Source organism: Marmota marmota, unplaced genomic scaffold, assembly GCF_001458135.2.
Source record: "Marmota marmota marmota unplaced genomic scaffold, marMar, whole genome shotgun sequence".
NCBI classification, from domain to species: Eukaryota; Metazoa; Chordata; class Mammalia; order Rodentia; family Sciuridae; genus Marmota; species Marmota marmota.
In genome coordinates, this window is record NW_026000261.1 from 7,646,661 (window position 1) to 7,673,242 (window position 26,582).

The window sequence follows — 26,582 nt, forward strand, 5'->3', positions numbered from 1 at the left end:
CTTCCTTCCTTCCTTCCTGTATTCTGTGTATTCTCTTTTTTTTAAAAAACAGTTACATTTTTATTCATAAGATCTTAACTGTACTTTGAAGAAATATTTGTAACATTAATTCCTAATTGCTCTTTTGTAGTCATATTTATATTGTGATAAAAATTTCACCATAATCCTCAACAATTTAGGCAATCTATAAGTACTTTCACACAGAAGGGCCAGATGGTTACCAGTAAATCTAATTGAGTCTTTAATTTTTAAAGACATTAAAGTGGAAAATTATCTGGCCACTTTAATTCTTGTAAACATTTATTGGCTAGGTTAAGTGTGGGTTTGTGTGTGTGGGTGTAGTAAATAATTTGGATGGAAATATTGATAATGTAGGCCACTAATCAATTTGTCTCGAACTTAGATTTATCTACCTTTTATAATTATAAAGTTTATTTCACAAAATAGCTTTTGTTGCCTGGTGGAATATATTTATATAAAGTTTTACCTTGGACATCTATGTATTTATGACCATTGAAGAAATCTCAGCATTTGAAATTTGCTAAACACTAACTTGTTTTGGATATCTAAATGTCCTATAGATGTATTTTGTCATTAAAAAGAGTTCCTCTGAGACTGGGGATATAGCTCAGTGGTACAGCATTTGCCTAGCATGCATGAGGCTCTGGGTTCAAACCCCAGTACTGGAAAAAAAGGAAGAAAAAGAAAAAGAGTTCCTTTGCTCACCAGAGCATTAGCAAGATGGTACATAGGTGAAATTAAAATAATGGCAAGGCAGATAAAAGCTTTTACTTTTAAAATCTACATAAAATAGGATGGTGAACATTGTATCCATGAAAAATATGCCATTGGTCATAACTGATACCCACTGAGAAGGTAGGGAAATTGAGACAAATCCAGTTGACAGTATTATCTTTGTATGTAAATAACAGTAGATATGGGGACAACATTTCTTGTTAATTTATTTACCTGCCTTTGCAGTTATAAATTAGCAGAAACTATAGATGCTCAGCTGAAACGAATGTCCCAAGATCTCAAGGACATTACTGGTCACCTGAATACATTTGAAAATCCTGCTGCCACTACTGATCGGGTATGTTTTTTGCTTTATATATCTAGACAGTCAAAATGTAGTATGAAATTACCATTCTATGGATTTTTTTAGTTAGTCACTGTCTGTCCTCCATAACAGTGCTTGGGTTTGATTAGTGGGACAGGAGATATTTAGAAGCAGAGATGATTATAATTTTTTTGTGGTTATTCCTAGGAAGGTGAAAAAAAATTACTCTTTACTCTTGATATTTTTAGGGTTTTCTCCTTTGTATGCATAATTAAATATGTTTCCCTGTACTTACATTTCTGTTCACTTATTTATCATCTGGTTTATTCTTCTTTTTACATATGTATTTATGTTCTCATATAAATGTGAGTAGATTCAAGTCTCTTACACATTCAGGCAATCCTTAATTTATGAGTAGGTTATATCTTTAAAATCTGGTGAGTTAACTGTTGAGACTGAACATATATTTATTCATAGAAAATTTGATAAATGTGGTCATTAGGTTTCTACCTGCCCCATAAAATACTACTTAGCTCATGATGTAAATGTATTATATCATGTGAAAATAAAGCTGAGGCTTCAGTTAGAATAGACATGCTGTGAATTCATTAGATGTTAAGAAAGAAGTGTATTACTTGATTTTCTATATTTTCATTAAAGAGCTTATTTCCTCTGCTTTCCTTATTGCCTTAGCAGCTAAATAGAGTCCTCTTTTTCCTATTCTCACTCCTTGGCAGTAAGAGGAATCATATATTGTGGGAGTTCCTATTATATTTTCTATCAGTTAATTATAACTAGCAGTAGAGCCAAGGTCTGGGTAGATGAGAATGAATGACATATGTACAAGTAGTGATTATTCTTTAGTAAGTTCTTTGTCCAATTATATATATAGACCACTCTTAATCCACATATATATTACTAGCTTTTTTTAATCATAAAGAGCATGTTATAGTTGAGAAAGCATTAGAATTTTGTTTAAGTCACTTAATCTCTCTAGGTCTGGGTTTCTTCTTTTGCAAAATGTCAAGGATAGAATAAATGATCTTTAAGTCCTTCTAGCTATGAAAATTATGCCATTCTCTACTCTAGGTGAATCTAAAGTTGAACAAAGACAAATATGAATTAGTCAGGAATTACCCATGCTGCCATCTCCCTATGTTCACACAAATGATCAAACATTATCAAAGTAGTTTTTGTTCTAATGAAATATTAGATCACCATTGTGATTCCAAAATTCAAAATTGTTTTGTTGTAATAGAATTTTGATGCATAGATAAATACATGTAGATTTAGACATGAAAAGCTAGTGTCTAGTCCCTCTGTTGATTTAATATGAGAAGAATGTTCTCAACAGAGCAAGTAAAAGGTTACTGTAATCTTATCTTCATCGTTTTTCTCTACTAAGCCCAATATTGCTTTATTTTATTCTAGTAATAGATAGTGAATCATTTGAGTCTTTTTGTTTTTGGTGTTCCTAGCAGAGGTGATTGGGATGTTTAGTATGAATGAGTTAAAGCTTAATTACTGCTTCAGGGCAGGACAAAAGAAGCAAGAGATCTTCAACAACTCATCCCTTTTTTTCCTTCCTGTTCATAAATCATCGGAGAGGAAGCAGAAAAAAACACTTCTGAACAATAATATTACTGAAAATAATTGATTGTATACATCAACAAAGCTTTGTTATAGTGGGCCACATATTAGGGTATAAAAATAGCAACTATTTTCCTATTCACAGTGAGGGAATTAACCTGCTTTTATTTCCCTTTTATTTGGCAGGGGTGGAAGGAAGGGGGTATGGTAGTAATGGGAGAGACCACCTAATATTTAATTAAAGTTTTTATTAAGCAAATCCATATTATTCTCTTATTCAGTTATATTTTCTCATAAAATCCATGAAGGAAATTAAATCACATATATTACCAGTAACCCGCTATTATATTGGTGTATTTCTTCTTAGTCACTTTGCTGTGCTGGTTCTTTTTTTGAAAACAACACTGGAAACATACCATATAGATTTTTGCTTTCTGTCTTTATTTAATATTTTTTCATGGTGTTTTCCCAAAGTTTTAATAGTTTTAGGATATTTTATCAGAGGAGAGTTTACCATAATATATTTAGTCATTTCTTAATTGGTATAGATATTTTTGCAATTTGGGGTCAATATAAAACAGCCCTGTACTGACCACTTATATTTAGATTTGATTATTTTCTCTGGCTACACTCCTGGAAATAGATACAATATGCTGATTCAAAAGGTATGATTATTTAAACTTTTGATATATGTTATAAAATTGTATATTTTAAAAGGTTGAGCCAATTTACATTACTATTGGCTATATATTAATGTATGTATTTTTCCCACATATAAATTGAGCATTCCTAATGTGCAAATTTAAAATCTTAAATGCTTCAAAATCCAAAACTTTTGAGTGCTGACATGCCAACACAAGTGAAAAATTCCACACCTGACCTCATGGGATGGGTCACAATCAAAATAAATGCATAGCTGGACTGGGGATGTAGCTCAGTGTGCTTGCCTAGTGTGCATAACACCCTCAGTTTGATCTCTAGCAGTGCAAACAAACAAGCAAATAAAACACAGGCATAATAAATTATTGTGTAAAGTTATCTTTAGGCTACATGTATGAGGTATATATGAAACAATGATTTTAGACTTGGATCCATCTCCAAGATATCACATTGTATAATATGCAGAGCTTTCACAATTAAAAAAAAAATCAAGTGCTTAAAACACTTAGGGCCCCAAACATTTTGGATAACAGATATTTAATCTGTACTTGGCAATTGAGTACACCATTTAAAAAATCCTGATTTGATTGATAAATGTTGCTTTTTAAATTTTTATATGAATTTATTTTCTTATGAAATGTCTCTTAATGTTCCTTATTTTTATGCTGTAGCAGTCACTTTCTTATTGAATTGTAGGAGTCTCATTCTTGACAGTTAAAAAAAGTAAATGCATTGTACTAATATGTAAAAGTAATGAACATTTTAAATATGAAATAGCAAAAGAAACAAAAATTCATTAATATTTAGTCTATTCTCAGTCCATGTCTTACCAGAAAAAATAAAAAACACTTCCTAATTTCAATTTACTTATTTTTTCATTGACCACATCTGAATAATCATAATCTAAAAGTATTGGATGTATTTTTAGCTCCAGCAGATCTGCAAAATTCTGAATGCTCATCTGGACTCTCTGCAGTGGATTAATCAGAATTCAGGTGGGAGTTTATTCATATACCAGGTTCTATTTATGATAATGTGTTATAAGTCATGGCGTGTGCTCCATGACCATACTCACATAATAGCTCAGTTTTAGGGGTGTTGCTTAACTCATGCCTACTATTAGTTCTGAAGAATTATCTGGAAATTAATGAAAATACAAGGTGGACAGGAATGAGATGTAGGGTATTGGGATAGAATCAGAACTTCTCTGAAGTATACCTTTTGTTCAGTTTTTGATTTGGGAAGCATATAAGTATTTTATATACTAAAAATTATAATTAAGCCAAAATTAACTGGAAGAAAGACAAATACTAACATGGAATATACATTAAAAATAAACAAAGGTACGTAACTGTAACAATCACTCAATTCAGATAACTTTTGAACATAGTATTCTTGATAGTGTATTCTTAATATGATGTTACCTGAAAAGAACTGCAGAGAAATCTTAAACTTTCTTAATGGAGCTAGGCACGGTGGTGTATGCCTGTAATCCCAGTGACTGGGGAACGTGAGGCAGGAGGATTGCAAGTTGAAGGCCAACTTCAGCAATTTAGTAAGGCTCTAAGCAACTTAGCAAGACCTTGTCTCAAAAATAAATAAATGAAAAGGACTGGGAATATAGCTTAGTGGTAAAGCACCAGTGGATTCAATCTACAGTATCGTAAACAAACAAAAAACAAAACAAAAGAAACCTTTCTTAATAGATTTATTGTTATAAAATTATGATACCAATGTTGCTACCATTTTATGTATATGGTAGAATAAAGCAAGTGTGTGTGTGTGTGTGTGTGTATAACTGATAATAAAAATTAGTGTCTTCATTAAAATATAAAAGAGATACTAGTATTTTTCTTTCCTTTTACATTTGTATTATAAATTTGAATTGTAAATATTCTTATTCCTTTGTTCTATATACAGACAGGGCCTAGAAGCAATGAAAGACACCGTAGTAACGGGCATACCCAGTACCTAGCTCTTGATTTCTAAATACCATTCCCACTAAAAGGAATCAATCTTTTTGGTTAACTATCTGATCTCAGGTCTCAGGCAAGGAAAGTACAGGGTGAGTTTCGGACTTTTTGTTCAAGAAAGCAAACATTGTTAAATGACTAATGAGGTTATATCAGGATACAAGATTGTACTTCAAGGGATTCCTGCTGACACATTAGTATATTTAAACATGAAAAAGAATAACAAAAGTAATAGATTATAATATGTTAAAGGAGGAAAAAAAACCCATGAGTTCCCAATGATAATCCAAAAAGAGAGAGAGAAATAAGAAGTAAAGGAGAATGTCTTTATAAAAGTATGCCAACTAATAATTATAGAATAAATGATAGAATTCAGAAACCATAATTAAATCAGCAGAACACTTTTATTTTATTAAGTTCATCTTGATCTTGAATATCCTGTTTCATGTATAAAATATTTCAACTGTCAGTCATTTCTTGGCAGAAAAGTAGGCTAGCAAGAAGTGGACCACATACAGACTGCAAGTTACTGAGTTAATTAAAAAAAAGTTTTATTGATGCATAATTTATTCCATAAAACTCAGCATTTTAGTTGTACAATTTAGTGAGGAAAAAAATCACCACTTTGTAGCACAAGCATAACAGTTGATTTAGTCAAGGATCATCAATGGATGCTAAAACTATTGAATTCAAGATTGTTGGAGAATAGCATATGTATGTCTACTCAAAAATATCACTCTACAGGTTACTTAAAAATTACAAAATAAAATATATGCCTTTACAAGACCTTTGTGACATGTGCCACTTTAGTGAAGTGATCAAACTTGGCCTAACCAGTGGTGGGATAACTTGACATAATGTGCCTCTTGACTTGACATGATAAGAAGTATACAATATCACATATATAGGATTCTTACCAAAATGTTTAACCTTAATCTAATGCAAGAAAAAAAATCAGACATTCTGTGTGTGATACATGAAAAATATAATTGGCTTGGACTCTTTAAAATTCAAAACAAAAAATTAAGGGGATGGTCTTAGATTAAACAGGCATAGGACTAGGGATATGGCTCAGTGGTAGAACACTTGCCTAATACATAGAAGGCCCTGGGTTTGATCCCAAGCACTGCCAGAGAGGGACAGACAGAGACATAGATATAACAATCAAGTATACCATGTTAACCTATATGGACTATATATTGTATGATATTAAGGAATTGCTTATTTTCCTAGGTGTGATAGTTATGAATATGTAGGAAAATAACTTTTTTTTTCTTAGAAAATGCAGGCTACTTTATTTAGAGAATTTTCATGTCTGTAGTGTACTTCCAAATTGTTCAACCGAAACCATGTGTGAAGAGAAAGACATTTAGCAATTTGTGGCAAAATGGTATGAGCAGGTTAATCTTGGTAAAAGGTATTTAAGTGTGTGATTTTTGTTATTCTTTTAACTTTCCTACAAATTTAAAGTCAAAATTTGGGGAGGTCATTTTTTAAAGACTTTGCCTAAATATAGAATATAATGAGGAATATGGAATATGATGGTAGGAATTGAGGTAAATGGGAACTAGTTAAACAATCAGAGTTATTATTTTCAAGATGTGGCCTTAAAATAATACTATTTTTCTTACTTGGAATTCTGGATTCCTCATTCTCTGCATGAATGGAAGTCAGCAACAATGAACTTCTTCAGCTTTTTTTCCCTTCCAGACATACTTACATCATTATTCATCTTTATGTCCGTCTCTCCTGTGTTAGAGAAATATATGTCTTATCCCTTTCTAAACTATTTAGAATCATCAGAGGGAAGTTAAATAGTGTTAATATTCATTTGTGACCTGGTGAGGTTTCTGAGTCAGGTATAGGATTCAAGTCAAGGAATTAACTCTTCATAGTTGTGCACTTATTTTTCACTTGGTCTCTATGAGCACTTATTTTTTCACTTGGTCTCTATGAGTCTGTACCCTTGTTTTTAAAATGACAACTAATATCTACCTTTTAGATGTTTTGTAAGGATTAAAAGAAGAACCTTTGAATCTTGGCCTGTGGGTTGGTAGTCAGTGAATGGTAGTGGTAGAACTGGTTACTGGTTATCCAAATTTACTATGTATATGAGGTGGGGGAGACAGAAAAGAAAGGTTGTGGGGTTCAAAAAGTAGCTGTTAAATTGGGTCTTGAGAAGATAGTTCCAGATAGACTATCGTTAAAAATCACTTACCTAGAGAAGTTGTAAGAACAACTGTGATGTGGGGAAATGTCAATAACAGGAAAACACTAAGGAATGAAATTATACAAAATTTCCCTGTCTGTTACATGCTTTTCTCCATTGAACAATGATTCTTGGGTAGAGTTGAGGGGGATGTCAGAAGGCAATTTGGATTATACAGAAAAATTGCAGTGATTATTTTTTTTCTCTTGGCAGGGATCCTCTGTGTCATAAACGAAATCTCAAGGCTTTCAGCCAGTGTCTCCTTTATAAAATTAAGGTTGTTGGTATTGCAAGGGACTTATACTTTATATAAATGAAGATATTATGGCTCAGAGAAGTTGAATGGCTTCCTTAAGAACACACAGCAGGGGGCTGGGGTTGTGGCTCAGTGGTAGAGTGCTTTCCTAGCACATGTGAGGCACTGGGTTTGATCCTCAGCACCACATAAAGATAAATAAGTAAAACAGAGGTTTAAAAAAAGAACATATTTATTTGGGGAAAAAAAAAACAGCAGGACTGGGGATGTAGCTTAATGGTGTTTGCCTAGTATGCATGAGGCCCTGGGTTTGATCCTCAGCACTGCAAAATAAGTAAATAAGTATAAATAACACTCCAATGTAGGCATTACTTGATACAAAAACAAAAACAAATCTTATTTGTGTACCTATCAGTAGAGGACAAAGGTTTTAAAAGTTTGATAGTACTTTGGGATATGAGTTTTGGGTATCTGGGTAAAATTCTCAGTCAAAACAGGTAACAAGAATAAGACAATGGAAAGTAATTGATTACTGGGATTTGTTTTTCGGCTAAAAATTCATTTGAGCTGAAGAGGCAACAAGAGTTTGTGTGGGTTCTTTACTGAGACAAGGAAGGTCATGCTGAAGAATGGGAAAAGGCCTGGTAATTCTTTTTTTGTTTTGGGTGGTGCTATAGATTGAACCCAGAGACATTTTTACCACTAAGCTACATACCCAGTCCTGCTGTTTTTTTTTTCCCCAAATAAATATGTTCTTTTTTTAAACCTCTGTTTTACTTATTTATCTTTATGTGGTGCTGAGGATCAAACCCAGTGCCTCACATGTGCTAGGAAAGCACTCTACCACTGAGCCACAACCCCAGCCCCCTGCTGTGTGTTCTTAAGGAAGCCATTCAACTTCTCAGAGCCATAATATCTTCATTTATATAAAGTATAAGTCCCTTGCAATACCAACAACCTTAATTTTATAAAGGAGACACTGGCTGAAAGCCTTGAGATTTCGTTTATGACACAGAGGATCCCTGCCAAGAGAAAAAAAATAATCACTGCAATTTTTCTGTATAATCCAAATTGCCTTCTGACATCCCCCTCAACTCTACCCAAGAATCATTGTTCAATGGAGAAAAGCATGTAACAGACAGGGAAATTTTGTATAATTTCATTCCTTAGTGTTTTCCTGTTATTGACATTTCCCCACATCACAGTTGTTCTTACAACTTCTCTAGGTAAGTGATTTTTAACGATAGTCTATCTGGAACTATCTTCTCAAGACCCAATTTAACAGCTACTTTTTGAACCCCACAACCTTTCTTTTCTGTCTCCCCCACCTCATATACATAGTAAATTTGGATAACCAGTAACCAGTTCTACCACTACCATTCACTGACTACCAACCCACAGGCCAAGATTCAAAGGTTCTTCTTTTAATCCTTACAAAACATCTAAAAGGTAGATATTAGTTGTCATTTTAAAAACAAGGGTACAGACTCATAGAGACCAAGTGAAAAAATAAGTGCTCATAGAGACCAAGTGAAAAATAAGTGCACAACTATGAAGAGTTAATTCCTTGACTTGAATCCTATACCTGACTCAGAAACCTCACCAGGTCACAAATGAATATTAACACTATTTAACTTCCCTCTGATGATTCTAAATAGTTTAGAAAGGGATAAGACATATATTTCTCTAACACAGGAGAGACGGACATAAAGATGAATAATGATGTAAGTATGTCTGGAAGGGAAAAAAAGCTGAAGAAGTTCATTGTTGCTGACTTCCATTCATGCAGAGAATGAGGAATCCAGAATTCCAAGTAAGAAAAATAGTATTATTTTAAGGCCACATCTTGAAAATAATAACTCTGATTGTTTAACTAGTTCCCATTTACCTCAATTCCTACCATCATATTCCATATTCCTCATTATATTCTATATTTAGGCAAAGTCTTTAAAAAATGACCTCCCCAAATTTTGACTTTAAATTTGTAGGAAAGTTAAAAGAATAACAAAAATCACACACTTAAATACCTTTTACCAAGATTAACCTGCTCATACCATTTTGCCACAAATTGCTAAATGTCTTTCTCTTCACACATGGTTTCGGTTGAACAATTTGGAAGTACACTACAGACATGAAAATTCTCTAAATAAAGTAGCCTGCATTTTCTAAGAAAAAAAAAGTTATTTTCCTACATATTCATAACTATCACACCTAGGAAAATAAGCAATTCCTTAATATCATACAATATATAGTCCATATAGGTTAACATGGTATACTTGATTGTTATATCTATGTCTCTGTCTGTCCCTCTCTGGCAGTGCTTGGGATCAAACCCAGGGCCTTCTATGTATTAGGCAAGTGTTCTACCACTGAGCCATATCCCTAGTCCTATGCCTGTTTAATCTAAGACCATCCCCTTAATTTTTTGTTTTGAATTTTAAAGAGTCCAAGCCAATTATATTTTTCATGTATCACACACAGAATGTCTGATTTTTTTTCTTGCATTAGATTAAGGTTAAACATTTTGGTAAGAATCCTATATATGTGATATTGTATACTTCTTATCATGTCAAGTCAAGAGGCACATTATGTCAAGTTATCCCACCACTGGTTAGGCCAAGTTTGATCACTTCACTAAAGTGGCACATGTCACAAAGGTCTTGTAAAGGCATATATTTTATTTTGTAATTTTTAAGTAACCTGTAGAGTGATATTTTTGAGTAGACATACATATGCTATTCTCCAACAATCTTGAATTCAATAGTTTTAGCATCCATTGATGATCCTTGACTAAATCAACTGTTATGCTTGTGCTACAAAGTGGTGATTTTTTTCCTCACTAAATTGTACAACTAAAATGCTGAGTTTTATGGAATAAATTATGCATCAATAAAACTTTTTTTTAATTAACTCAGTAACTTGCAGTCTGTATGTGGTCCACTTCTTGCTAGCCTACTTTTCTGCCAAGAAATGACTGACAGTTGAAATATTTTATACATGAAACAGGATATTCAAGATCAAGATGAACTTAATAAAATAAAAGTGTTCTGCTGATTTAATTATGGTTTCTGAATTCTATCATTTATTCTATAATTATTAGTTGGCATACTTTTATAAAGACATTCTCCTTTACTTCTTATTTCTCTCTCTCTTTTTGGATTATCATTGGGAACTCATGGGTTTTTTTTCCTCCTTTAACATATTATAATCTATTACTTTTGTTATTCTTTTTCATGTTTAAATATACTAATGTGTCAGCAGGAATCCCTTGAAGTACAATCTTGTATCCTGATATAACCTCATTAGTCATTTAACAATGTTTGCTTTCTTGAACAAAAAGTCCGAAACTCACCCTGTACTTTCCTTGCCTGAGACCTGAGATCAGATAGTTAACCAAAAAGATTGATTCCTTTTAGTGGGAATGGTATTTAGAAATCAAGAGCTAGGTACTGGGTATGCCCGTTACTACGGTGTCTTTCATTGCTTCTAGGCCCTGTCTGTATATAGAACAAAGGAATAAGAATATTTACAATTCAAATTTATAATACAAATGTAAAAGGAAAGAAAAATACTAGTATCTCTTTTATATTTTAATGAAGACACTAATTTTTATTATCAGTTATACACACACACACACACACACACTTGCTTTATTCTACCATATACATAAAATGGTAGCAACATTGGTATCATAATTTTATAACAATAAATCTATTAAGAAAGGTTTCTTTTGTTTTGTTTTTTGTTTGTTTACGATACTGTAGATTGAATCNCTCTCTCTCTCTCTCTCTCTCTCTCTCTCTCTCTCTCTCTCCTTCCCCTTCAGGATGAGAAATGGACTTTTTATATGAAATTCTTAAGTTTTCAAGGTTGTTTTTAAATATTAGCCTAACATAAGGCAGATTTTACAGATGCTAAAATATGTTATTGGTTTAGCAGACAGCAAGAAACAATGAAGGCGCATATATTTAAAGGCTGACAAATGGCCAACAGATTTGATAGAACTGTTGCCTGATATAATTTTTGGTAATATTGCTTGCATATTGAGTTGACACTTATAGAATATGTTAGTTTGTGGTTTAGATATAAGGTATACCCTAAAAGCTCAGGTGTGAGACAATGCAAGAATATTTAGAGGTGAAATGATTGGATTATGAGAACCTTAGCCTAATCGGTGTATTAATCCCCTGATAGGGATAGGGATTAATTGGATGGTAACTGTAGGCAGATAGAGTATGGCTGGCAGGGTGGGTCCTCCTACCTGGGTGCATACCTTTGGGGTATATATTTTGTCTTTGTGAGAATAGAAGCCTACCCTCTCTCTGTGTTTCCTGGTGTCATGTCCTGAGCACTTTCCTCCACCACACCCTTCCACCATAATATTCTGCCACATCTTGGGTCCAGAACAATGGAGCTATATATTTGGAGTACCTGTGAGCTCCAAATAATTTTTCCTCCTCTAATTGTTCTTGTCAGGTTTTTAGTCAGTGCAGTGAAAAGCTGACTAAAACAGGAATCAAAACTTCATTTGTGTATGTGTTGGTCATTTCTCAGATTAAAATTTTTATTGAGGTAATTGTAGATTCACATGTAATTGTAAGACTTAACATAGAACTCCTTTCATTCTTTACCTTATTTTGCTCATTGATAACACCTTACAAAACTGAGGTATGATTTCACAAACCTTGCCATTGTTATATCAACCATCATTTGTATATTTCTCCAGTTTTACTTGTATGTGTGTGTGTGTATATTTAATTTTCTAGTTTTTTAATGTGTAGGTTTTTATATCCATCACCATAGTCAAGATACAGAACAGTTCCATACCTCCAAGTTTCTTCACATCCCCTTTTATCATTATTCCCCCCATCACATCCCACTATCCCCAAATTCCTAACTCCTAGAAACCATGAATCTATTTTCTGCTCCTAATTTTTTATTTCATTTTGACATATTCTGTAAATAGACTTATACAGCATGTAACCTTTGGGGATTGGCCTTTGTTTTTTTTTCATTTAGCATAATTCCAGATTTATATGAGGGCTGGTGGGTATGGCTCAATGTTATAGCGCTTGCCTAACATGTGCAGGGTTCTTAGTTCTATTCCCATAACCACAAAACAAGGAATAAAATTCATCTGAGTTATCATATATATCAACAATTTAATCCTCTTTATTGCTAAGTAGTATTCCATGGCATGAGTATATCATAATTTATTTAACCATTTGTTGTAAGACATAAGGGCCATTTCTTGTTTGGGTATATTATGAGTCAAGCTGCTATAAACATTTATGTACAGCTGCTTATGTGAACATAAATTTTCATTTCTGTGGGATAAATGTTCAAGAGTATAATTTTTGGGTCATATGGCAGTTGCATGCTTAGCATTATAAGAAACTATCACACTATTTCCAGAGCAGCTATATCATTTTACATTCTCTTCATTAATGTATGTGTGATGCAGTTTGTGTCCTTATGAGTATTTGATCTTTTCACTATTTTTTTTTATTTTAGCCCTGTGATAGATGTGTAGTGATGTCATTGCAGTTTTAATTTGCATTTCCTTGATGTTTAATGATGTTGAACAACTTTTCCTGTGATTACTTGCCATCACTGTATCCTCTTTATGGAAATGTTTGTTCATGTCTTTTGCCCATTTTAATTTTTTTTTTATTTAAGAGTTTTACGATTTGTTCAGGTATTCTGGATGCAAGTCTCTTGTCAGATTGGTGATTTGCAAAAACTTTCTCCTAGTCTGTAGCTTATGTATTCATCTTCTGAACATGGTTGTTCACAGAACAAAAGTTTTTAAATTTAATGAAGTTCACTCTATTATTGTTTTTATTTTTATGTATTATGCTTTTGGTATAAAGTCTATGAATGTTTTGCCTATTTTTTATCCCCAAAATTTTTTTCTATGTTTAATTTTACAAGTTTTGTCATTTTACATATAAGACTGTGATCTGTTTTTATTTATTTTTAAATTTTAATTGTTCTTTTTAGATATACATGACAGTAGAGTATATTTTAACATATTTACACAAACATGGAGTATATCTTATTCTAATTAGGATCCCAGTCTTGTGGTAGTACACGATGTGGAGATTCATTATGTTGTATTCACATTTGTATACAGGAAATTTGTGTTAGATTCATTCTACTGTCTTTCCTATTTGTATCCTCCATCCCTTCTCTTCATTCCCGTTTGTTTAATCTGCTGAACTTCTGTCTGTCCCCCTTGTTTTTGTATTAGCATCCACATGTCAGAGAGAACATTCAACCTTTGGGTTTTTTTTGGAATTGACTTATTTCACTTAGCACGATAGTCTCCAGATCCTTCCATTTACTGGCATGCCATAACATCATTATTTTTTATGACTGAGAATATTCCATTGTGTGTATATACCACAGTGAGAATTCATCTTACTCCAGTATAAATGCAAACAATCAAGAATACAAGTAACAGTAAATGTTGGCAAGGATGTGGGGAAAAGGGTACACTTATACATTACTAGTGAGACTGCAAATTGATACTACTACTCTGGAAAGCAGTATGGAGATTCCTCAGAAAACCTAGAATGGAACCACCATTTGACCCAGCTGTCTTACTCCTTGGTATATACCTAAAGGACTTAAAATCAGCATACTATAGTGACATGGTCACAGCAATGTTATACCAGCTCAATTTACAATAGCCAAGCTATGGAACCAACTTAGATGCTCTTCAACAGATGAATAGATGAAGATAGTGTTTCTATTTAATTTTGTATAAGATATGAGGTTTAGAGTAACTCCCACCCCCATGGATATATTCAATTGTTCTAATACCATTTGTTGAAAAGTCTATCCTTGCTTAATTGAATTGTTTCTGCACCTTTCTCCAAAATCAGTTCAATATATTTGTTGGGGTCTTCCTCTGAGGTCTCTATTCCATGGATTTATATCTTTCCCCTAACCAATGTCATTATGATAGCTTATAATAAGCCTTAACCCATTTTGTCTCATAGTCTCGGGTATGGAACACCTATACAAACAAATTGCTCAAAAATATACCACTATTATAACCTCAAAATAATATTTGAATATTTATTATGTTTGCAGAATTGAAAACTTGGGACGAATAGGTTTATATTCAGTAGAGAAATTCCTTCCACTCAATTCTTTCCTGTCAAAATTGTTTTAGTTATTTTAGTTCCTTTGCCTTTCCACAAAATTTTCCTGGGAATTGATAGGAATTACATTTTAACTATAGATCAATTTTGGGAGAAATAGCATCTTTATTATGATGATTATCCATGAACATGTTGTGTCTCAAAATTTATTTAGGTCTTCTCTGATTTCTTTCATGAGCATTTTATAATTTTCATAAACCATATTACATATGTATTTTGGTTTTGTTAGACTTTATACCATTGTATTTAATTTTCTTTATAGTGATTATAAATGGTATTGCATTTCACATAATTGCTGTTAATATATAAAAACACAATTTTTCTATATTGATCTTTTCTTTTAACTTGCTAAATTTACTTCTTAGTTCTAGGAATTTTTTTGTGGACTCCTTGGGATTTTCTAGATAGGCAGTTATGATATCTACAAATAGGCATTGTACTATTTCTTCCTTTCCAATCCATATGCCATTTATTTCTTTTTCTTGCCTTTTTAGATTATTTAGAACTTCAATAAAATGTTGAGATAGAGAGATAAAAGACACATCCTTGCTTTGTTCCTGGTCTTCTGTGGGAAGTCTTCAGTCTTTCATCTTAAGTCTGATGTTAGCTGTAGGTGATTGTGTGTGTGTGTGTGTGTGTGTGTTTAGGCACACATGTACATGTGCTTGCTTGCTTGTGCATAGTAGTGGGGACTGAATGAACCCCAAGACCTTGCACATGCTAGGCAAGTGCTCTACCGCTGAGCTGCATGCATAGTACGCCCTTTTAAATTTTGAAACAGGATATCACTAAGTTGCCTAGGCTTACCTTGAACTCATGATCCTCCTACCTCAGCCTCCTAAGTAGCTATGATTACAGACATGTGTCATTGTGCCCAAGAGCTGTGGTTTTTGTTTAGATGACCTTTATCAATCTTAGGTACTTCCCCTCTGTTCCTTACTTATTGAAACTTTTATTATGAAAAAGTACTGTATTTTGTCAGAGGCTTACTCTCATCAATTGACATCATTTTACTTCTTTAATTTCTGTGGTGGTTTAAAATAATAGGTTTCAAATGTTAAGTCAGCCTTATATATGTGAAATAAATTCTGCTTGGTCATAGTTTATAATTCCTTTTATGCATTGTTGGATTTGGTTTGCTACTATTTTGTATGAGATTTTTTAAAATGTTCTTGAGATTTATTGGTCTATGGTTTTCTTGTTTTGTACTGTTTTAGTTGGTTTCATTATTAAGGTAATACTGCCCTCTATTTTTTAGAAGAGTTTGTAAAGAATTGGTATTAATTCCTCTTTAAATGTTTGGCAGAGTTCTCCATTGAAACTTTTGGGACCTGGTTATTTCTTTTTAGGGAACTTTTAAACTACAAATTCAGTTTCTTCAATGTTTGTAAGACTATTTAGGTTATCAGTTGGTTGACTCCTCATAGATTGTGGGTTATTTTGGAATCAGTGCATTTTGCTTAGTTTTTAAATTTATAAGTATATAATTGCTCATAGAATTTCCTTTTTATCTTTGTAATGTCTGTAGGATCTGTAGTGGTATACCCTGTTTCTTTCCTAATATTGATGATTTATGTTTTTTTCTATTTTTATTTTTTTGTCTTGGTTAAATTTACTGATTTTTTTTCCCCTCAAAGAATTAGCCTTTTATTTCATTGATCTTTCTCTGTGGGTTTTTTTTTTTGTATTTATATGTTTATCTTTTAGTACTGAGGATTGAACCCAGGGGCACTTAACCACTAAGCCACATTCCAGCACTTTTAAATTTTTATTTATTTATTTTTATTTTGAGACAGGATCCTGCCAAGTTGCTTAGAGCCTCACTAAATTGCTGAGACTGGCCTTCAACCTGCAATCCTTCTGCCTCAGCCTCCTGAGTCTCTGGGATTACAGGCATGAGCCACCACACCCGGCTTTTCTATGGATAATGAGCAGTTTTTGAAGTCCATTTGTCATCTCCAGCCATCAGTTTCACTAATGGTTATTATACTGTTCATTGTGAAGTTCCATGTTAACAAGCATTTGCACATAGATATCCCAAAGGCACCTCAAGTTAAACTTGTCTAAAACTAAACTCAATGTTTCCCCTATCTCCTGGATATAGGGGAAACACTATTTTGCTCTGAGTTATATAACTCCTTTACTTTTTCTCAGCTAACAATTAATTCTATTTATTCAGGAATCTTAAGCAGGATATTTATGTTTCTTCATTAAGTAATAGTGATTATACTTCTTAACTAGCTTTTGAATCCTTCCTTTTCAGTAGATTTCTACCCCCATGTCCGCATTTTAGGCCTTCTTCATCTCCCATGTTGAAAGTAGAGTAATTTTATAGGGTTTATGAAAAACACCAGCTCTTTTTACACATCACATTTCATACTCCTTATTGGCAAACAATTTTAAATTATTTTATTTGGAGTTTTAAACTATTCACATTTATTTATCTCTAAGTATCATATATACTATTACTTTTTAGTTTTACCATATTGTGTTTATTCTACTGACTTTCCAAAATAGGAGATGAAGATTTAACTTTCAATTATATGAGTGTTATTCATGGCCTGGCCATGTAGCATACATTATTATGTCTCCTTTATTTTACAAGTTTTTGGTTTCCTTTGAATTTTGTGTCCTCATTTGCTTAGTTTTCTTCATACTTATCAATAATTCATTCCCCAATTCCCTGCTTTTAATTTAAATCTATCGATTTCAGCTTCGATTCATCTCTTCCAGACTCCTCTAATCTCTATTGTACCATCTGGAACTGTGGCTCTGTTGGTTTGCTATTCAGCTAGGTTCTCCCTTCTAAAGATTATTGTTTTCTCTCTACTTTGTTTGCTCTTCAGTTTAGTGGCTCTTATTTCCTGTTGCTTGGTTTATTTCCTTGTTTCCAATATACCACATATTCTAGCAGCTTCCATAGTAAGTGCATGGAAGGTAAATTTTTTTGAGACCTTCCACGTCTGAAAAAGTATTTATTCTACCCTCACATTTAATTGATACTATTTGGTGTTGAATTATACTCTGGAAATAATTTTCCCTTAAAGTTTATTTTATTCAATAACATCCATGAAAACATTAAATAAAGTTGCTCAACATCTTTGTTATTTTTTTCCTTCCTGGTCTTTCTCTTCTCTTTCTCCTTCTTTCCTTCTTTTTTGTTTTTAGATTTTTTTTTGTTAGAGCATTATAGTTATATATAGTATTTGGATTGATTTTGGCACTCATGCATGCATGAAATTTGACTTACTCCATTTTAGTACCTATTCCCCTGCCTTTCCCTCCCCTTTTCCCTCCCCCCACTCTCCTTCCTCTACTGACTCTACTGATTGTCCCTTTACTCCTTTGTTTATTTATCATGTTTTTTCTTACATATAAAGCTGGAATTTCCTGCCATATATGCACGTAGCATGGTTTTAATTTATTCTGCATTTCCTTCCCTTTCCCATCTATTCTCCCTTCCTCTTGTTCTCCTATTCCACTGATCTTCCCTCTATCTTTTATGATATCCAGCCCCCGTCTTTTTTTCCCTTTTCTACCTATCTTTCAACAGATGAGAGAAAATATTCATCCCTTGGTTTTCTTAGCATGGTGTTCTTCATTTCCATTATCTAACAGAAAATGCCATAATTTCATTCTTCTTTATGGCTGAGTAAAACTCCATTGTGTATATATATCATATTTTCTTTATCCATTCATCCTTTGACAGGCATCTGGGCTGGTTCCATAATTTGGGTATGTGAATTGTGCTGCTATAAACATTGATGTGGTTGTATTACTGTAGTATGCTGGTTTTAGTTCTTTTGAATAAATGCCAAGGAGTGGCTTAGCTGGATCATATGGTATTTCCACTCCTAGTTTTTTGAGTAATCTCCATACTGCTTTCCATAGTGGTTGTACTAATAATGTACAAGTGTCCCTTGCCCCCCCCCCCANTGTACCTTTCCCACCATATCCTTTCCAGCATTTATTACTATTTGGTTTCTTGATGGTTATTATTCTGACTGGTATGAGATAAAATTTGAGCATAGTTTTTAAATTTTTTTTGGCTGGGAAAAAACAGCTTTAATGGCATTCAAAAATACTTTATAAAAAATGTTCTAGCACAACACTTGTTCGTAAACTAGATTATGTTGTGAACTTTTTTCTAATCTTTTAGGAGCACTGGTTGTTAAGAACTAGAGCTTATTCCTATTCCAAAACTATCTTGCACTCCTGAAAAACTGCAAAAGCACTTGAAAGCTGTGAAGATACGGATTTTTTTTTTATTCTTGATGGTAATATGCTGCTGCATTGAGTCTTTGCAGTTTTTATTCAAGATCATGATCCTAAGTTTTGTTGATAACCTGTCCATCTCTAGTTTCAACTGTCTTAATTATAAGTATCCTTTCTGAGTGGGTGTCACCCAGAGGGAGTGAATGCAGGTTCAGGGAGGAGAAGTTGGGAAGAGGCAGAGAAATCCTGTTCATGCCTTCCAGAAGCTTCCTGTAGGTGGCAATCTCAATGTCAAGAGTCATCTTAATATTGAGCAAGTCTTGGTATTCATGAAGGTGACAAGCCATTTCTTCCTTTAGATTCTGAATCTCATTCTGCAGGTAGTCAATAGTGTCTTGGTAGTTATCAGCTTCCACAGCAAAGTTCTCTTCTATTTCATGCATCTGGAGTTCCAGGGACTTGTTAATTCCTTTAAGCACATCCACTTTTCAGGTGAGAGACCGCATCTGTCTCCAGTACTCATTTGATTCCTGCTTCGCCTGGTGCAGAGCATCATTGTTCCAGTTAGCAACCTCAGTGAAGTCAGCAAATTTAGCAATTGTATCATTCTTCTGCCTCCTAAAGGTTCTTGGCAGTCACGCTTTCATACTGCTGACGTACATCACATAGGGAAGCTGTGAGGTCAGGCTTAGAACATCCACATTGATTTGAACATGCTGTTCCTGAATCTGAGCCTCATCATGTAGTTTCTTCAAAAAGACAATCTCTTCTTGCAATGATTACACTTTACAGTCAAGGTCAAGACATGTCAGAGATGCATGTTAATATCCTATCTGAAAGACTGCAAGGTGCTCTTGACTTCCTCTCTCTGAAGCATCTCTTGCAATTTCTGTGGTAGCTATGTGGTGTCCTTAGCCAAATTGTCACACTTCACTTTGACATGGGCCTTGTCATTGGTGAACTGGTCTACCTGACAGCACAGTTCCTGTATCACCTTCTCCTCCTCCTAGAGGTCCCCCAGATGCAGCTTGCCCTGGTCCCTGAGCTGTTTGAGCTGGCCAGCAAGATCTTGTTCTGCTGCTTCAGAAAGGACACCTTGGTGATATAGTTGGCGGAGTGGTCAGTGAGCTCCTGCAACTCCACCTTCTCATTGGTGTGAGTATTCTTGAATTTGGTGTTGATGGCATTGGCCAGTGAGAAGTTCACCAAGTCCTGCTGCAGCCACACCCCAGGCTTGCTACTCCACAGGTACACGGCCAAGCAGGGCATGACATGGACTGCCCAGGGATGAGGCATAGAGGCTATAGCTGGTACTGGGGTGGACGTGGTCAGGTAGTTCCAGGTGGAGCTTGGCTGGCTCATGGTGCCAGGCCACCAAACATGCTGCAGTAAGAGGACAAGCACACGAACCTGGAGGACATAGCTACTGAGGGAGGCTGTAGTCTGGATGGCTGCAGCCTTGCAAACTGGCTCCTGGAGGAGGGGCTAGTGAGGGTACAGCAGATGTGGACATTGGGAGCATTGCTGCATCTCTAGTACAGGGACCCTAGGGAAAAAAAAATGGCAGAGCGTGGTGTAGTTTTGATTTGCATTTTGCTGATTTCTAGAGACGTTGCACATTTATTCATATTTATGTATTGTTGGTCATTTGTGTTTCTTCTTTTGAGAAATGTCTATTTAGGTCTTTGCCAATTTATTAATTGGGTTTGTTGTATTTTTGTTGTTTTATGAGTTCTTTATATTGTCTCAATATTAATCCCTTGACAGAGGAATAGCTGGCAAAGATCTTCTTCCATTCTATAGACTCTCTTTTCATGCTCTGAATTGTTTCCATTGCTGTGCAGAAGCTTTTTAATTTGATGTCATCCCATTTATTGATTCATTTGTTTATTGAGCTTTAGGAATCTTGTTAGGAAGTCAGTGTCTGCACCAATATGATGGTGTATAGACCCTTTTCTTTTGAAGAGTTGCTAAGTTTCTTATCTAATTCCTTAGTCTTTTTAAAATTCCTTAGTCTTTGATCTACTTTTTTTTGTAATTTTTTTTCTTTTTTTATTATTAGTTGTTCAAAACATTACAAAGCTCTTGACATATCATATTTCATACATTTGATTCAAGCAGATTATGAACTCCCATTTTTACCCCATATACATATTGCAGATTCACATTGGTTACACATCCACTGTTTTACATACTGCCATACTAGTGTCTGTTGTATTCTGCTGCCCTTCCTTTAATCTACTTTGATTTGACTTTTGTGCAGAATGAGAAATAGGAATCTAGTTTTATTCTTCTACGTATGAATATCCAGTTTTCTAAATATTGTTTTTTTCCAACATGTATTTTTGGCATAGTTTTCATGTATCAGATGACTAAGTGTGTGTTTGTCTCCATGTCTTCTATTCCATTGGTCTTCATGTCTAGTTTCATGCCAAAACCCATGTTGGTATTTTTTCTTTTTTACTATGCCTGTATAATATAATTTGAAATCAGGTATTTTAATTGATGCCTCTTGCATTATTGTTCTTGCTCAGAATTGATTTTAATATTATGGGTCTCTTAATCTTCCAAATGAATTCAAAGACAGTGTTTTTCTAGTTCTATGAAGAATATTATTGATATTTTGATGGAGATTGCATTGAATCTCTATATTGCTTTTGATAGTCTGACATTTTAACAATATTCTGCCTATCTAAGAATATGAGAGGTCTTTCCATCTTTTAAGGTCTTCTTCAATTTCTTTCTTCCATGTTACATAATTTTTATCATAGAGCTCTTTCACTTCCTTGGTTAGATTAATTCCATGTATTTTTTTAGCTTATTGTGAATGGCATAGTTTGCTGATTTATTTCTTAGCAGAATCACTGTTGGAGTATAGCAAAACTATTGATTTTTGTATGTTGATCTATTCTGCTACTTTTCTAAATTCATTATCAGCTTTAGAAGTCTTCTGGTGGTGTTTTTAGGGTCTTCTAGATATAGGATCACGTCTTCAGCAAACGGTGATAATTTGACTTTTTCTTTTCCTATTTATATCCCTTTAATTTCCTTCTCATGTGTTTATCTGTGGGCACTGTAATCCTTGAGTCAAAGGCTGTGGGTTGTTAAGTCCAAAATCTTTGTTTTCCTCACCTACCTGCCACCTGTTGTGGTTAAGAGCCAAAGCTGCTTGTAGTAGCTTTCAGCTTCCTGTCTCCCAGTAGAGGGTGGGATAGACTGGTCAATGCTGACAGCCCCTTATAGTGGGGCTGGTGCAGAGTTCTAAATTGCTGAGGTTTGCTCTTGGGTAACCCTTGGAACTCTGTTAGTGGGTATTTGAGATTAGTTCACACACCCTATTGATGGAGAGATGCCAATTTCTGCTGGACATTTAGGGCACCAGCACAAAAGGAGCTCTTTCTCCTGTGTCTGGAGTCTGTATGTACTAGGCCCAATTTTCTTTGTGCCTATTTCTGTCACACTGGTCCAGGAAGACTCTGGAGTTCATAATAGGTGGGCAGCTGGCAACTTCCTTCATGAATTCCCAGTCTCTTGCCTCTGCTTGTGGCTGTGTATCACTTATAGATGGTTCCCATGCTGATGAACCCATTTCCTTCTGAAATGTTGGCCAAGAAATTTTGGTTGTTTTTCACTTAACATCTTTCCCCACTGACTCTGGGTTCATTAAGATCAACCTCCTTCTGTATTCTACAGATTACCCCAATCCATGTTTGTTGTTGTTCTGCTACACATTCCTCTCTACCTGTGTTCTACCTCCCCTGCCATGCTAAGGCCTTCCAAGCTGGCACATCTCTAATGTATTTTTTTCTTATGTTTACACTTTCCAATTTTCTGCATCTCTATGGTTTCTTTTACTCTCCAGTGTTGAATTTCAGTGAGTTACCTTAGTTACTCCCCTCACTGAGAAGCAGTCTTACTGCTTTTGAAGTCTGGTGCTATGGTACTGCTGGGAAGTGCACTCTTCCTCTAATCCCCCATCATCTGAGACCATTACTTCCTTCTCCTTGAACTTTTGAAGATGCAGTTACATTATCATGTAACTTTGAAGACTGTTCTGAATCTGAACCTTCATACCTCTTCATTTGTGTGTTTTATATTTTTCCCATGAACAATTTTGAGATCTTTCTCAGAATATGCAAATTTCATCTGATTTTCACATCATCAGATGATGAGCTTTGATGTGGATCTCTCACCACTGAGCCTGCTATTGGTGAGTCAAGAAACCCATTTTGTTTTTGTCAGTTGCAGCTATTTTCTTGAATTAGGTTTCTGTTAATTTCCTTTTCTATGATATTTTTGTTCTTCCTGGCAATATACTTATTCTGAAGTTTGAATCCTCAACTAAACTGCATTTCTTTTCTCCTATTTTTCTCTTTGTATTTTGTTAAATTTTTCTTGGGTATATACTCATCTTTTCATTCAAGTTTTTTATTGATCTTTGCGTTTGGCCTTGATTTTTATTTTGCAAGAGCTCGTTGTCATGTTTCTGTCATGTTTGCCAAAAAATCATCTGCAGAAGTTGGGTAGGAAGAATTGTTTAGAGGTAGGATGTGGAGGAGAGGAAGGGACTGCTTCTGAATCATTCATAATTCTGTTTTTAGCTCCAATTTCAATGGCATTTTGAATTACCTAGTTCTACTAATTCCATAGCCTTTCTGGAGTTCTAGGGTTTCTGTAGTACAAATCCAGTTGCAATGTTCAAAGTTTCATATCATTTCTCTCATTGGTTTTGTGCTTTTATCATTTTCCTCTTTTTATTTTTATAAATTCTTTAACTGTTTTACAGGTGTTTTAGAATGGAACACTGGTGAATACATGCATTCTTTAAAGACCTTAACGATGATTTCCTTCCCCAGTCTTATTCCACTCAAATTTACTTTCACATATCTACTCTCAGAGTAGTCTAAGAAATGATAATTGTTCTCATCTGTTCATTCTGATTGGCCAATGTAAATTTTGGTGTTTTACTTAGATTATCATGTATAATCTAACCCCTGCTTTTTTTCAACCTTACCTCTTGTTTGCAGCATTTCTTTTAGAGAAGTATTTATGGTTGTTCAAAAACCCAATATTCTTTCCTCTTCCATATTTTTGGATGAACAGTTTCTTCTCCTGGAGTACCCCACCTCTTCATTATCTGCCTTACAGTGGTTCCTGTATTAAGATGTAATTTAACAGCTATCTCTTCTTTTAAACCTTCCTTAACTCATCATTCTAGTAGTTGTTTATCATCTTCTTTGTATCCATACTATTTATTATATTACCAGCATTTATCATACAGTGTTGCAGTTACTTATTTATATGTCTGATTCCTGGAATTTGAGTTTCTACATAGAGATTATGCCCTAATGATTTCTGTGTTTTCAGGATTTAGCTATGCTTTGCATTGGCTTGGTGTTCAATATGCATTTTCTATTCATTTGTGTTGTGATTTGTACACAGTACACTATATTCAGCTTTTGATGGAGAAAGAGATACAAAGTTGAGAGATGTGTCCATGAATATCTTTCAGTGTTATTAAATATTCTACATTTTAATGGCTGGTAAATATTTCATTTTACATATATGCTAACCTATTGATGTTTCCAAATGTTTTCTTTTTTCAAATTGTTCTACAGTAAACCTAGATGTAGGTAAGGTTTAAGGCACATCAGTGATTACTGGACATAAATATAATACTTAGAAGTTAAAAAACTAAGTCAGGAGTAATGTCTGCTTTAAAAACTTTTGATTTATATTTTCTTTCAGGTCAGTTGCACTGATTTATATTTTCAACAGCAATTCATTATTAGTGTACTCACTCCTTCCAGTACTTCTGTAATCACTACCATCACCAGAAATCATCATCATTCCTTGCCAAAATTTATAGTGAAAATAATATTTCTCTGGTTTAATTTGCATCATTCTGGTTACTAATATTTTTAATGCTTAAAATGTTTATAAACATATTGAGTATCATCTTATAGATTGATCACTTGTATCTTATGACCATTTTTCTGTTAATCTGTTTTTTTCTCCTACTGCCCCAATTATTTTTCTAGAAGGAGATATACTATAACAATATTTATAAGAGTGCAGTGTTTACTTTGACAGTGAATTTAATGTTATATGGTAATATTTATATGTATAACTTAAAAAGTAGTAATTACATTAGAAAGCTGTGTTTGGTCTTAGTGATGAAATTTCTATTTTTATAATCTTCTATACAAATGTTTGAATTGTTACCAAAAATATTTGCAAGTAGGCTAAGTTGAAGAAAACATCTGTCCCCAAATCAGAATGAGACTGGCTGCAACAATTTCACCAGTATCTTTTATGGGGAACAAATCACTTTTAGAAAATATTTTTAAGCACGCAAATATATAATTTTAACCATTAGCCACTAAATTAAGTCTTTAGTGTATACACACCACACAATCCAATTTTAGAATGTTTCCATTATCCCTCAAATTTTCTTTTGCCCACTTGTAGTTATTCTCCATTCCTATCCCAAATCCTGGGCAATCCTAATCTACTTTCTGTCTTTATAGATTTGTTTTTGATGGAGATTTTATGGAAATAGAATAATATGTTGCCCTTTGTATCATACTTCTTATGCTTGCGATGTTTTTTACAAGGTTCATTCATGTTATAACACATATTAGTGCTTAATTTCTTTGTATTGCAGTGTAGCATTGTATTTTATTTACATATCACATCTTGTTTATTGTGAATGGAATTGTTTTCTTGTTTTCATATTTATCAATATAATTTTAAAAAATAATGTCAAGGGCTGGGGTTGTGGCTCAGTGGTAGAGTGCTTGCCTAGCATGTGTGAGACATTGGATTCAATCCCCAGCACTACTTTAAAAAAAAAAACTAAACAAAATAAAGGTATTGTGTCTATCTACAATAAAAATATTTTTTAAAGTAAAAAAATAAAAATAATATCAAAATATGTATGACACATTCCCTCCTGCCACACACACAAATTTTGGCTACTGCTAGCATTTTACTTCTAATGTGATATATGATTTAATATACTGGGAAAAAAAAGAATCACTGATGCTTATCATGGGACTAGAACTCTGGGCAATAATTACCTTAATGCATTTTTTTCACGTAAGGAATGAAAGTCTTTAAAAATTTTAAAGTATGTTAATATATAAATAGTCCTGGGAATTCAATTAGAAAACATGACAAAATATTTACAGTAAAGTTCTCTTAGTAACACTGACTTGTGATTCTTGACATTTTATTGATTTTCAAAATTGTTATAAATGTACTCCTTTACACTTAATATTTATCAATCAATCAGCAAATTAGTAAAATGTGCTTATGTTGACACTTATGTTCTTGAGTTAATAGTTTGTTGTAGTGCTCATTTGTGTTTCTGTCACATTAAAAAAGCTTAATTAGAGAAAAAAAATTGCACCATGCAATTAGTTATTACCAAAAAGGGGGGGGG

At 33.8% G+C, this 26,582-nt stretch overlaps 1 protein-coding gene and 1 pseudogene across 3 annotated transcripts in view; one reads left to right on the plus strand and one right to left on the minus strand.

Moving 5' to 3' along the window:
- Window positions 1-26,582, plus strand: part of Nup62cl (nucleoporin 62 C-terminal like) — a 75,179-nt gene that overhangs the window by 44,256 nt on the left and 4,341 nt on the right. For all 3 annotated transcript variants that reach the window (XM_048796932.1, XM_048796934.1, XM_048796933.1), the window contains 2 exons: window positions 982-1,093; window positions 4,239-4,305. In XM_048796932.1, coding sequence (XP_048652889.1) covers window positions 982-1,093; window positions 4,239-4,305 — 179 coding nt within the window. The remainder of the gene's footprint in view (window positions 1-981; window positions 1,094-4,238; window positions 4,306-26,582) is intronic.
- On the minus strand, window positions 19,135-20,556 carry LOC107152428 (annotated as a pseudogene).